This window comes from Pipra filicauda, unplaced genomic scaffold (assembly GCF_003945595.2).
Source record: "Pipra filicauda isolate LSUMZ 115617 unplaced genomic scaffold, ASM394559v2 scaffold80_size11013439_pilon, whole genome shotgun sequence".
NCBI classification, from domain to species: Eukaryota; Metazoa; Chordata; class Aves; order Passeriformes; family Pipridae; genus Pipra; species Pipra filicauda.
Genome location: NW_024104987.1, coordinates 927,836 through 941,713, shown reverse-complemented (window position 1 = coordinate 941,713; position 13,878 = coordinate 927,836). Strand labels below are relative to the sequence as shown.

Sequence of the window (13,878 nt, the reverse complement as noted above, 5' to 3'; positions counted from 1 at the left end):
CACCCCCACACTCGTGCTCCTTCTGCACCTCCTGGGCACAGACACTGTCCCTGTGTGTCCCTGTGTGTCCCTGCAGCCCTGGGAAGGGAACTCAGCTCTGCATGAGTCACCCCAAGGATGGAGGGATGGACACCACACCAGAAAAAGAGAAAATACCTAAATAGTTCAGTTTTTACACTTATCTACTGTACCACTGGTGGCTGAAGTCTGGAATCACCAACTCACAGAACGCCTTGGGTTGGGAGGGACCTTAAAGCCCATCCATTCCACCCCCTGCCATGGGCAGGGACACCTTCCACGAGACCAGGGTGCCTCAAGCCCTGTCCAACCTGGCCTTGGACACTTCCAGGGCTGGGGCAGCCCCAGCTCTGGGCAGTTGTGACTTAGGACATTTCAGTGGAACAGCTACAACAGCAGGTGAGTTACGTGTGGTGGCCCAGGAACCTTTTGTGGCTGATCCAGTGCAAAGCAAAGGTGCCAACAGGCTGCTTCACCATGCTCACAGACTGACATAAATGCATTTGGGCTCCAAAGTTCCTCAAACATCTCTAAAATAGTGAAACAGCTACTTTTCACCCCAGAAACGATTAGCCCTACTCTGCTCAGAGACATTCCATGCACTTTTCATTCAGCATACGAATTTATGCACTCTGAAGGGCTAAGTTAAACCCCCACCCATGGGGTTTCTTCCACAAAAGAAAGATTTCCTCTCCAGACACGTTGGCTCTTCCGTGGCTCGTGGCATCCTGTGTTAACATCAATAGCCAAAGCCATTTTTCTTCTCCTCGGAACGTCTGCACACACGAGGCCGTGGGTGATAATCAATACTCTGTATTTTAGTCACCAGCTCTAATAACTTCTTAAATCACCCTGGTTTGAGTCAAACAAACCTTCCACCAGACCCACTGCCGAGCGATCTATCCCATCAGCACAACTGGGAGCTGTTCTCGACCAAAACCAATCTCTCCAATTAATGGAAAAATAAATTCTAAGGCTCTTGCATTTTTTTTTCCATGGACTCAGGAGCTGCAGCTTGGTTTGGCAGCCCCAGACCTTGTCCCTCAGCTTCCCACACTCACCTTCCGCTTGACAACGTGCTGCCAATATAATTAAGAGCTAATCAAGAGCTAATCAAAGCATGGGCAGAAAGTGCTTCCCATGAGCTCCATACAGACCCAGGCTGGAGGCAAAACGTTTACACAGAGCTCAGGACAGGTGTTTACTCCTGGTTGAGGCAAAGGCAACTAGTACAAATATAAAGATAATTTTACATCAAGCAAAGGCATATTTTCTGAGTTTCTTGGAGGAATGGGCAAAACACCTAAAGAAATTCTCTGCAGCACTACAAAATGTCAATCCACGGGGCCTTTGAGACAAGTTTTACTACGCAGGAAGAAAATGGTTTAGAGATCAGAGACAACTGGTCTGATTTTGGCTGCCCATAAAAGGATTCTTTGCAGGTCATTACACTGCAGAGGCACAGCACTAAGATGTTGAGCTCCTCACAGTAATTTTAGGTAAGCAGCACTAATACTGCTACAAAAATGTCCAAAGCAACCCCACGAGATCAAATCTCAAAGGCTTTAAGTGTTATCAGAAAGAACAAACAAAAAAATTTGAAAAGAGATTCTGGTAGATTAAAACAAAATCTCTTTTTTACGCTTTTAAGAATAGGCTGTTAAAAGCCAGCAGAGACACTCGGCCAGTGCCACTCAGACTTCTCAAACCTTCAGCAGGGCTGGCCAACGTCACTCAAACCTCCTCAGCCTTCAACACGTAATCTTAGTGCTCCTGCTCACCACAGCTGAGAGCTGCTGACTGACACCAGCTGTGGAGGAGACTCTGCTCGAATCAAATACTTCAAACGATTCTCCAGCCCTTCCAGATTTCCTTAACACGCCGCTGCTGTTCCCTCTGTGGGAAACACAAACCCTCCCACCCCAACAGGACACCAGCACACAGGTTTGCCTGAAGTAAAGCTCCTCTGTTTCCAACCACTGGAACAGCTACTCCTCCCTCAGCAGGCTCCAGGTTACACACAAGTTGCACGCAGGTAACTCACTGCACTGGCAGAACAGGCAGTGGCACTGAACAGGTGTTACAATAATTAAGATTCAAACCAAGCCATAAATGAATGGGAAAGGACTAAACCACAAGGGTGGGGAGAGAAAGGGATGGGAAAACACTCATTCCAGTGCCCGTGACAGTCAGGGCTGTGGTGGGGAGGAGGAGCAGTGACTGACAGCTGCAATATGCCCGAGGGAGCTGGAGAGGTGGGCACACGGTAAATGTGCTGTCTGAACTCCCATCACAGCTCAGCAACAAACAGGAGATAAATTAGGGAGCAGCAGGGAACCAGCATGGGGGTGTTGCATCCCACAAGTGATTTATGGAAGCCAACCCAGAGATCTCTGCATCCCCCTTTGCACAGATTGCTGTCTGGAAATGGCTCTGCAAGATTTGTTTTCACTACATTTGGTACAAAAAGGGCTCAGTGATCCCTCAGCATCATTCTTTCCTCCCTCCTCACTGTGCTCTTCCAGTACTCCAGACCCTCCACTGTGATAAGGTGACACAGGGCCAAAATACCCCAGTGCTTCAACTCCACTACACTGGGCTATGGAAGAATGTGTTTATGAGGGGTTTTTATACCACCTTGTCCTAATTGCTCTGCAGGTACCGAAAGCTAAAATCTCCCCTCAGCTGGAAGATGGACTCAACTGAAAAAACAAGCAAGGAAGTGACTTTGTTTATCCCAAAGAAGTAAAGCCAGGCAGCACATCAGCAGGAAGGGTCTGTGAAGGGAAGTGATCCAGCAGCTCAACCAGGGACCCACGGTGGGAGACCAAGCCCCCTCCTGCCAGGGGATCCTGCAGCTCCCAGTCCAGGATCAGTACCAGTGAAAAGGCACTGCTCACCACTGCACAACAAACACCAGGGCCAGCACTCCCCCAGTCCCGTTGGTAACGCTCCTCTCCCACGACAGACACACTCGTGTATTTGTCTCTATGTTTTAGTTCCAGGTTTTCTTGGCCCTTCAGCCCAAGTCCCTTTCCTTAAGCCCCTTAGATTTAGCTCTAGCTAGATCTATCTGGATCTCTCAATCCCTTCCCCCTCCTCAGTCAAATACCCTTCTCACTACAGCAGGACTGTTTAAACGTTCAATAATTTAACATGCACTCATCAGCTGCCTCTTTACTTTGTTTCCCAGAGGAGCTGCAAAGTTTGGGCTTTCAAGCAGAGAACAGAAGGCACAGTCCCAGCCCTGCTCAGGGACTGGTTTATTGCCCAAACCCACGACTTGCTGGGCGATGGAAACCCCCAGAAGCACTTGAACAGCAGAAATTCAGCCCCATTAGAGCTGCGTGTGTCTGTCTGCACCCACGGGCACCCTGAGCTGGCAGCTCGTGGAGGCACATTTTCTTACACGCACATTTTCTGGGCTGAGTCAATGTCTAATGCTTTTAACTCTCATGTCCCTTTTTTTTTATAATGTATTCTTGACATCTTTTAACACTCTCCTTTCCTCTGGGAGTCATGTGTATCACACTGCACCGCACACAGGACCAGGGAAAAGGAGTGTTTGTGCCGGGGAGCAGCTGAAGGGAAGCCGAGGCCACGTGCAGTCCTGGGGTCGGGCCCAGGGTATCTCCTTGTTCTGAATTGTATTTCTGGAACCCTTAAGTATTGCAGACTTTTCACATTTGTTCTTCCTGTCAGTACAACTGCAGGACACGTCCTGTTTGACTGAACACCCAGATCCCAGCCCGAGTTCACCTGCGTTGCAGTGACCCCGTGACCTTCCTAAGCTGCTTTAGGACACAGCTGGGGAGCTGCTCAGACACAGCTATTTTTAAAAAACAGTTATTGCTATGAATATTTGGCACAACTCTGAAATCCTTGCCTTCTCCCAGCACATCCCCCTGCTCCAGACACAACTTAGAGCTCAGGCTTTGCTATTTTTGTGTTACATTCCTCTCCATCAAACTCTCCGTAGTCCGATAATGGGACTCAGGGATGTTAAAACTAACACAAAGACACAAAAAAATCTGGTTACAGAGTAATCTGAATTAATCTAATCCTTCAAAGGTCAAACAGTTCCAAATACCTCTTCAAACAATCACCTTCTTCTTGCTGAGACACTGAATGTTTCAGTGCAGCTCAGTGAGCCTCATTTCCCCCAGGGATGGCTGAGCAGCCCTGCATCCATCCTGCACACTCCACAGTGCTCCAGGACTCCCCTCTCACCTGTTGCTGGGTTGCTGCATTATGGTTTCCTTTTCTTTTGCTTTATTATGACTCCCTTTCAACCTGAATTTCACGGTCTGTGTACACACCATCAGAGTATTTCTATTAGGGATGAATTGCAGTTCTTCCAAAGCATAATTAAGGTACTTGGGGTCTAATATATGACCCGTGTTAGGAAATATTTCCAAAGACATTACTAGCTCTTTTCAAAGGCCATGAATAAAACCAGCTGGCAACAGCAGCAATGCATAAACCCTGATCCATCAGGGCAGAGATCAAGGTGCTGACAGAGCATCCGGGCTCTGTTCTTATGCACAACAGCCAGAAGGACTCACAGCTGAGCAGCACAGCCAGGCAATCAATAGATATCAATATTAACATTAATCCTGTGTTAGAGCAGTGCCTGCAGCAGCCAAGAACTTGCAGTGTGAGGCACCACACAAACACAACCAGCCCATGCCCCAGGGGCTCACACCTGAGAAGGGAAAATTCAGAAGGCCAAGAGCAGGAAAAAACAGAAGTAACATGTCAGATCCCACCAAAGAGGGCATGGTCACAGAGATCAGCTCTCCTGATCCTGAAACATGGTGCTCTCTTGGTGAAAGAAAGACTTGTGGGTCTCTGAAAAAATGCAAGTTCTCACTTTTTCTCAACTGTTCAGGTAAAAAGGATAACGAGCAGGGGCAAGACTGATTTCCCAAATGAATTGATCAGAACAAAAATTTACTAGGTTAATATTTTAAAAAGCTGTTTTCAAGAGGACTAAACCCAAAGGCAGAGCAGCTTGTTCCTCCAACAGCCTCAGTCCTCCTTATACCTGTGCCAGATCCCCAGATTAGGAGACACCCAAGTGTGACCTGGGGGAAATTATCTGACAGGCAGGGATATGGGTCAGTAAAGGAGAAAAAGAGTAAATGGTTGAGATTTAATGCCTAAAAAAGGGCAGTTGGAATTATTCAGGAGGTAAATTGATGCTCAAGTGTAAGGAATTTTTTGCAGCATTGCTCCCACCAGTTGCAGATCTTGCTGTGGCAGCCAGGACTCACTCCCCATAACACTGCCTGACATGCTGGGGGTCAAAAATGCAGGAAAAGCCTCCATAAAGCAGCAATCAGAAGCCCTTGCTGTACCATGCACCACACAATGACGTGCACATTGGTTCAACATGATCATCACATCACTCTGTTGGAAGTTTCCATCCTCTCCAGCACCCTTGTGCCCAACTCTCCTGCCCTCATCACATCACCCAGTTCATCCAAACAGCAAAATGGGTTTGGAGGTTTCAGATCAGTGATCCATTAGGAAATTCCTGAATGGAAGGTGACTATTTTTAGAAAACATTTAAGCGAGCCCTAAATTAGTTTCTAAATCTGTCCTTACTGAAAGTTCCTAATGATGCCCTGAGCCACCTCTGACGAACGTGGAATTTTCCCCTTTGCTGGATTTGCTTCAAACTGCACATTTTTTAGAGGACACGGAACAAAGTGTGTCAATTCTCTGCTCCCCTGTTGTTGTTGTTGTCTACTTCACCAGTGTTTGGGATCCACAAGGAAAAGAGCCCTGTGTGTGACTGTTCTTAAGGAATTTCTTCTGGTGAATCCTAACAGCCAGCACCAATGCCACTATCCCATGGAAGCTCTGAGGGGCTGCACAAAGGCGTTTCCAGCATCATCCTGCACCTTCACAAAGGAATTTCCAGCACCATCCTGCTCCAGGAGAACTACAATATGAACAAAGCAAATGTGTTTTAGACTCCATCGTGCTGCCACGCAGCTCTGGGAGACAGAACAGGATCCAGGTGTTCCCAGTTTCCTGCCTGGGGTTCAGCCCATGGATGGCAACACCAACTCTACGTCAAGTCATAGTCCCATAGGAAGCCAGAAATATAAGCTTTCAAGAGGCTAGTAATAAGAATGAATTATATTCCTATAAGGGACAGAAAATATAGGTTTTTAATATGCTGGTAACAAAGAAGAGATAAATAACTTCAGAAATTTACTGGCTTAATTTCAAAATTCCTGCAACACCACATTCTACTCTCCTGCAACTGGAAACTGCAGCTGATGGCTCGAGCTCTGCCATGTCCAGCAGCACCAGCAGCTCAAAGACACCACGGGAACTCAAGTGGCTTTTCCTGCTCTTCAGTTTTAAGTGTCCCAGTCCCTCGTGTGACACTGATAAAACAACTCACCCCAACTCACCCCACGTACAAATGACAAAAGCCATTTTCCTCAGGAGCTCCTGATCCAAAGCACTCAGGAGCATTGTTTGCCACGTCCCAGCACGTGGAACGTTCAGCTGCCCAAGTGCTGACAACTCCAGCCAAAGGCTCCCCGACTGCCTCCAGGATTTCCATAATTAAAGCAGCTTTGTGGTACCAGCAAATGCCTCCTCAGTGGCTGCCTGCACTGCAAAGGCTCCTGGGGCTCTCTGCTGCCAGCCTGCCTCCATTCCCTACAGAAACCATGGAACCATGGAATGGGTTGAGTTGGAAGAGGCCTTAAAACTCACCTTGTTCCACCCCTGCCACGGGCAGGGACACCTTCCACTAGAATCAGGTTGCTCAGAGAATTTGAACTCCATGTTACACTCATCCTCATCCCTTCATCCCTCCTCTACATTCATTTTCCTCCACATTTTTATGAAGGAAACTTATTAAAAGGATTCTGGAAAATGCAGGCGGGTTAAACCCCCTCAGTTACCTTTTCCTGTCACTTTATCAGCCTTTAGCAAGGCTCTGTTCTCTCCCCCAGGGACCCCATCAGCCTCACTGCACCAGTTTGTACTTTGCCCAGTTTGGTGCTGCTCTATTAATCACACTGAGTAAGAAAATAAAAGTGAGCATTTTTGTTATTACTGTTATTATTATTATTTTTATTATGATTGTTCACGGGACATTTGTTTGATCGTCAGAACTACATTTAAGAGCATTTTGATAACTGTGCCACCTCCATTTCCATTAATCATCTTAAAAGCAACAGTAAAAGTAGATGAACTCTGCAGCAAAAATTTCTTCTACTTCAGCAATGCAAGTTAAGGATCTTCCCCCAGGCCCTCGGCTCTTCCCACCCTGCACAATCCCAGGGGACCAGCTTTACTCTGGGAAAATAAAGGCAGCAGATGACCCATTTCTTTGGTGTTTGGAGTGAAAGATGACACGGCTGGACTGAAGGTTCTGCACCACAGAATTACAGGATAATTAGGAATGCACAGAGCAGAAGCAGCTTTGGAGATGAGCATTAGGCTGCCACAAGCTGTTCCATTCCTGATCCACTGACTGAATCAGGGAAGCACTGCGGAGATTTCAGCAGAATCATGGAATGGGTTGGAAGGGACCTTAAAGATCATCCAATTCCACCCCCTGCCATGGGCAGGGACACCTCCCACTAGCCCAGGTTGCTCCAAGTCCTGTCCAACCTGGCCTTGGACACTTCCAGGGATCCAGGGGCAGCCACAGCTTCTCTGGGCAACCTGTGCCAGGGCCTCCCCACCCTCCCAGGGAGGAATTCCTTCCCAGTGTCCCCCCCAACCCTGAGCAGTGCCAACCCCTGGTGGCACAGCTGCCCAGTCTGTGTGTCACTCACCACATGGCGTGCATGTACGTGGGGGGGAGCCGGGGGCTGCTCACGGGGGTGCAGTTGTACGACCTCATGATCCTCTCTGCCAGGAGAAAGTTCCGGAACAAACTGGCCACGAGCAGGTCCTGCCGGAAGAGCTTCTGGAAAAGATCTGCCAAGAGAGTGCAGGAGTTACCAGATGCACATCTGCAGCACCTTAGGCACTATGCAAAAATGGTTTGAAACACAAAGCCCTGTTAATATTTTGTTCCAGTAAGGAGGAATCTCCAGCAGTTTTGCAGTGAGTGACACACCCACTGTTAAACTCTGCCTGCAGAGCTCCCTCAGAGCACTGCAGCTCCTCTCCATTTCACACCAACACAATTAAACACTTTCCACCTCAGGTTCTTTTTTGCCTTTTCTGGATAAAATCCCCCTTTTGCTTTTTCACTTCAGCTCAGCCTAAGTTTTTGGAAAATTACTGAGGGAGAACAGGACCTCTGTGTACTGTTTAATCAAGAACTATCCATCTGTTAACTGGCAGTTTGATGCGCTTATGAGAAGCCAAAATGAATCCTAAAAGATAGCAAATGTGCTCTCTTCTACAGGACAGAGAAGAATTGATGCTGTGTGAGCATTAGGAAGAGCAGAGTTGGAGAACTGTTTACAAATTTGGCTGCCTGTGCTCCAGAAGTACCAATTCAGAACAGGGGTAGAGAATGGGATGAAGTTACTCATGGGAAACACAACTGCCTTACCAGCAAAGAGGAAAAAACCCCTTTATTTATGGTAAGCCCGGAAGAAAACAGATTGCTCTTTACAAATACAGTAAGAAAGAGAATTATTCAAGCTAAAACAATTGTGCTGGCACAGAAAAACCCTTTCTGGGTTCTAACGATCAGGTTGCTGTAATGCTCTGGTAAAAGAAGAAATAAAAAATTAACCAGCTTTAAGATCAGGCCTGATCTGTTCTTCCAATATGAGGGTTTAATTTTCTCCTCATTTCGGTGTCTCACTTTTATCTGCCCTGCCTGAGCCTGCCCCTGCTGTGCCCCCCTGCTGCCCCTGCCCCTCGTACCCCTGGGCAGGACGTTCCAGGCGATGGTGTCTGTGATGGCTGTGAAGATCCAGTTCAGCTCTCCCAGGGGAGTCCTCCTGTCGTTCAGCCTTCCAGGAATCCTACAAGGGCAGGGAAAAAAACCACATTGGTTTCCTGGTAAAAACCACGTTTCTGAGACAGACACACACACCCCTCCAAACCCTTCTAAGGGGGATCTAGAGGTAAAGGAACTCTTTGCTGGAACGTTTTCACGTTACATGGACTCACCAAGTGGTAAATCCAGCCACAGGAGCCAAGCCCTGGTAGCAGCCAGGGCTCTGGGCACAGCTCTGTGTCACAGGCAGGGAGCAGTGGGCAGAGGAGACTCAGCCTCACACTGCTGAGACTGAAACCAGCATGTTTTGCCAAGTATTCCCATTTTGGCACTCATTTAAAAAGTGTCAAAATAGGACATACAGAATATAGACGGTGCAGAAAAAGCTTTAAAAACTGAATCAGTGGCACAGAGTGAGAAATTTAAGGTCATCCTATGCACCCTACCGAGGAACAACGTGAACGTTGTGGATAAGCACCTACAAGAGGAAAAATCCTGGTGCCAACAAATACCTTACACAAGTAGAGGAAGAAAGGAAGAAAGAAAGAAAGGAGAGCACTTGACCATGAAAGGGAAACGATTCAACCCTCATCTCAGAGGGCTGAGACACAGACACCTCAGAGGAGCAGAGCTGTGTGACCCAGTGACACTGTGCAGCCTGAGACACGCAGAAGGTCAGAGAGGATGAACCAACGGTCTCCTCTGGCCTTCACATTTATTCTCCTCAGAGACAGCACAGACAACAGCCTGGCCAAAGCACAGTCAGTGAAGAACAGCAATGTTCCACCAGCAGTCTTGCTCTTCCAGAGCCCAGGACTTTGTTTTTGCAGGCTGAAAAAAGTAATTCAAATATTTTCATCCCAGAGCTGAACAAACTTCTCATATGAGAAGAAACCAGAGGACCAACAGGTAACCTGATTTCTGTGATGGAAGAGCCCAAGTGACAGCCTGTTGGGACTCAGGATCAACACACACACACATCTAGGAACACAAGTGGCTGTGAACTGCTGTTTGCTGTCCTGAGTTTCTGCCTTCATCCTGACCAGCTTTTCTAAATAAGCTTTTGAATGTTTATTTGCTCCTCGTAAAAACAAAGACAAGAAAAAAATGAAGAAAAAACCCCAATCACCCAACAAACCGAGACCAGCAGACTCAGCCCTGGGCTGCCTTATCAATAATCAGATATACAGTATAAAATATACAGCCTGGCACTCCCAAGCACAGCTTTCCTCCTTGTGAGAAAGTAACAGGAATAGGACGAGAAAGTTTCACAAACGTGCACCAACACAGTAAGACATTCTATGGATTTAATCCTAATTTAACTAAACTTCCCTTCTGTAACAAGTTTTTAAATATTTAAAGTATCAACACAAACAGAGGAAGTTTCTCTATGGCCACTCACCCCTGATGTGCAGCAGCACCATTCCTGTGCAGGGTCAGATGCAGCACATTCCCTTGGATAAATACAGTTCTAAATCAGCTAGAAATTAACATCTTATAAAAAATTCCTGTCTGTCTCAGTATCAGAGGAAAAATATACATCTCTGCAGCAGTGTTTGCTAATGGATCCCCCGGAGCGAGCGCAGGGAACACGAGGCCACACAGTGCTCTGGTGAGGATTCCCCGTCAATATTTGCATTGCAGAACACCCTCTGCAGCAAAGCAGAGCTCCCCAAGCCACGGGGGGTCAGTTGGAAACCAAAGGGATCCTTGCTGAGCTTCCCCAAGAAGCCAAATGCTTGGCTTACACCACGTGGTGGCAACTTCCAAGGCAGTTCTCAGGCATGAGGAGGAATTTCTTCACCGAAAGGGTGGTCAGGCCTTGGCAGGGGCTGCCCAGGGAGTCCCCACCCCTGGAGGTGTCCAAGGAACGCCTGGATGTGGCACTCAGGGCTCTGAGCTGAGGGACAAGGTGGGGATTGGGCACAGGTTGGACTCCATGAGCTCAAAGGTCTTTTCCAACCTCAGTGATTCTGTGTGAAATCTCCTGAACTGGCAAGAGCTGCTTAACGGGATCACCACAGCTACTGTGCTCAGAGACAACCCCTTCCCACCACAGGATCACAGGGATGATCCAGGTGTGCTGTGCCTGGGCTGCTGAAACCTTGGCAAAGTACTGGAGAAAGACAAAGCGTTTGAGGTTCTCCCCTGCCTTGCTGGAGAGCTGCAAAGCCTGGCCCGCCGTGTGCAATCCTGGCAGCTCTGTGTGAGCATATGAAAGGAGTGTTGCCATGAAAACCATGCCTTTGAGCGGGATCTTCACTCTGCATTCACAACAGGCTCTGCCTGCACTACACAGGCTCCAAAACAACGGTGATGAAACGAGACACTCCACTGCAATCAAACCTGATTGACTGCAGAAGAGAAACTTTGCAGAGTAACATCTTCAAAAGCAAAGTTCCTCCTCAGCGCAGGCACCACTGAGGGATGTCCCCAGGGGCAGGGTGGCACAGCAGCCCTGCTACACCAGGGCCAATGGCACTTCCTGACACACACTGAAACAAGCTCTGACGTCTTGCACTGAGTTTTCTAGAAGAAAATCAAGGGGCTGAACCTAACCTAGGTCTGAAGGCAACCTAGGAATTATTGTCTTCCCACTAGAAATAAAATAATGAATATTTAAAAAAAGGCTGCAGTATTTCAGAGCTTGGACCAGCACATGGTTGATTAAATATCTGCAAAGACACCTCCCCAGTGTGTCTGTGGTGCCCCAGCCCAGCCATGGCCCTGTCACAGCACGGCTGTCACTCTGCCTGCCACCACCATCACTCACTTGCCCAAGAGCAACAGGATCATCCCTGTCCAGTCCTGCTGAAAATAACATCTCTGTTCCTTCCACCAAATGCCTTTCTCCACCTGGTTGTGAATCCTGGTGGGTTCTGCCAAGCCACAGACTGCCTGCTAAGTGGCCCCACCAGAAGCAGGATCAGCTCCCAGGGCTTTTTTTTTTCCCCTTCTCAGGGAATTTTTGTTTAGAGAATTCCCTCCTTCTGCACCATAGACCCCATCTAAAAAATCCCAGGAAAGCAATATACCATTCCTGATCCCCTGAGAACAGGATTTCAGCAGAGGTAGGCCAATGCAGCAATAGAGATTAAAGCACCCTTGTACATCCCCCATTCCTGGCACCCTGCTTTGTATTTCAATTACCAATGGATTCATAAACCATACTTTAGGGGTTTTTCCAAAATTTTTAAAGAGTAGAACAAAGCCCAGTTCATGTCACTCAGCAGCCACACCCCCAGCACAGATGGTTTGAAGTCTTGGGATCAAACAGAAAAGTCCACCCAAGGCAGCAGGAACATGAACAGCAACGCTGCCAACCAAGAGTCTCATGAAGCAGCAGCCAGAGGGTCCCAAATTCCCAGACTTCCACCAACATAATTTTCCTTCTTTTTTTCCTTTTCGCTTTGCTGCCTGGCTCCAGAAAAGATCTTTCTTTCTAAACTAGGGATTATTTTGGCTCCATCCCAGAAGATCAGTGATACAAAGGCACATCAGGATCCACCACACGTTCCTTCATCAGGATGTGGGCTGAGCCTGGATAATTAGAAATTGGAGCCCTTCGGAGAAGGTGCAGCTCAATTTAGCCTCAAAGTCTGCAGCTTAATTGCAATATAAACTCTTTCCCCAGTTCTAAAGACAACTAAATTATAAATTACAATATACACACAGGCAATCCAGGAATTATTCCAGGGCTATCTCGAGATGCAATAAAAATCTGTGTTTTCTATAATTGATATATGGAGAAGATTAAGATGATGAGGTTTAAATATTTGATATCCGCGGGAACCTACTCCTGGCTTGTTTTCCCTGAAGACAGCCTGGAACACACACACGTGTGCTGTGGCACCAACCAACACAGACCAAGAACATTGAAGAGAAGTCTATTTGTGCCAGTAAACCTTTACTTAAAGATTATTTAACCCTCAGCAGCACATCTGAGAGCTCTGTGAGGGTGACTCTGAGCCGCCTGGCTCAGACCTTCATTGACCTCACCATATGTCCTCTGATGAGAGACACTCTTGTAGCAATATGCTAATTGCAATTAACATAACAGAGTCCTTGTTCTGACCACATTTATGCAGTGGCTGAAGCTGACCTCAGTCCAGGCTGGTGCTGAGCCCTCCTGTCAGCACACCTCTGGCACACAGGCACAGCAGGGTTAACCCCAGGATTCCCTCCCTGCTTCCCATCTCCTTACAACCAAGAGACCCAAACCCCAGCACATTTTCACCACAGCTTTCAAAGGAAATGATACCCAGGGGTGGATCTTCTCAACTGGTGTGCCTCTGAAAACCACTCTGACACTCCCTCTGAGAGACAGGGTCTGCCTCTGCTCTTTTAGCTGTAAACTGAAATTTTCGATATTTTGGTCCGATGAGGGTCTCTGAAATACAGCTTGACACAAATCATCCCTTATGCTCCCCAGCTGAGAGGAGAAAATCCAATTTTCCCATATAAAATTAGTGTGACTAAACACCTGGACTGTACTGATGAGCCTGGCTGGTCCAACTCAGCTGTGTGGAAGGGTTGGCAGCACTGACAGGCACTTGTCACCCAGATTCCTGTTCTCCCAACCCCTGTCAGGACACCCTTTAGTGCTGCAGTTTGATCTCAGCCAAACACAGAACTGCACCCTGGACATCCCTGTGTCACAAGAGTTCTAATTAACCCCAATAACAGTGTTTCTACAGTCAGGATTTCTCTGAATTGAATAATTATCTTTAATTAATCACTCCCAGTTTGTGTGTGTGTCAATGCTCCAAGAACAGGGCATTCAAAACAATCCCCAGGGAGCACAGGGCTCCTGCATCCAGTGGCTGCACACCCCTGCTGCCCTGTCTTTAAAAACAAACCAAAAAGTCTTCAAAACCAGCAAAGACTACAGAGAACAATTATTATTAATATCTCAAAAT

The 13,878-nt window shown here is 47.4% G+C and overlaps 1 protein-coding gene across 4 annotated transcripts in view; it reads right to left on the bottom strand.

Moving 5' to 3' along the window:
- The window catches only part of RPTOR (regulatory associated protein of MTOR complex 1), a 105,246-nt gene that overhangs the window by 53,350 nt on the left and 38,018 nt on the right, over positions 1-13,878 (bottom strand). For all 4 annotated transcript variants that reach the window (XM_027725348.2, XM_027725347.2, XM_027725350.2 and 1 more), the window contains exons 8-9: positions 8,884-8,984; positions 7,833-7,977 (exon numbers count right to left, since the gene is read on the bottom strand). In XM_027725348.2, the coding sequence (XP_027581149.1) occupies positions 7,833-7,977; positions 8,884-8,984 (246 nt within the window). The remainder of the gene's footprint in view (positions 1-7,832; positions 7,978-8,883; positions 8,985-13,878) is intronic.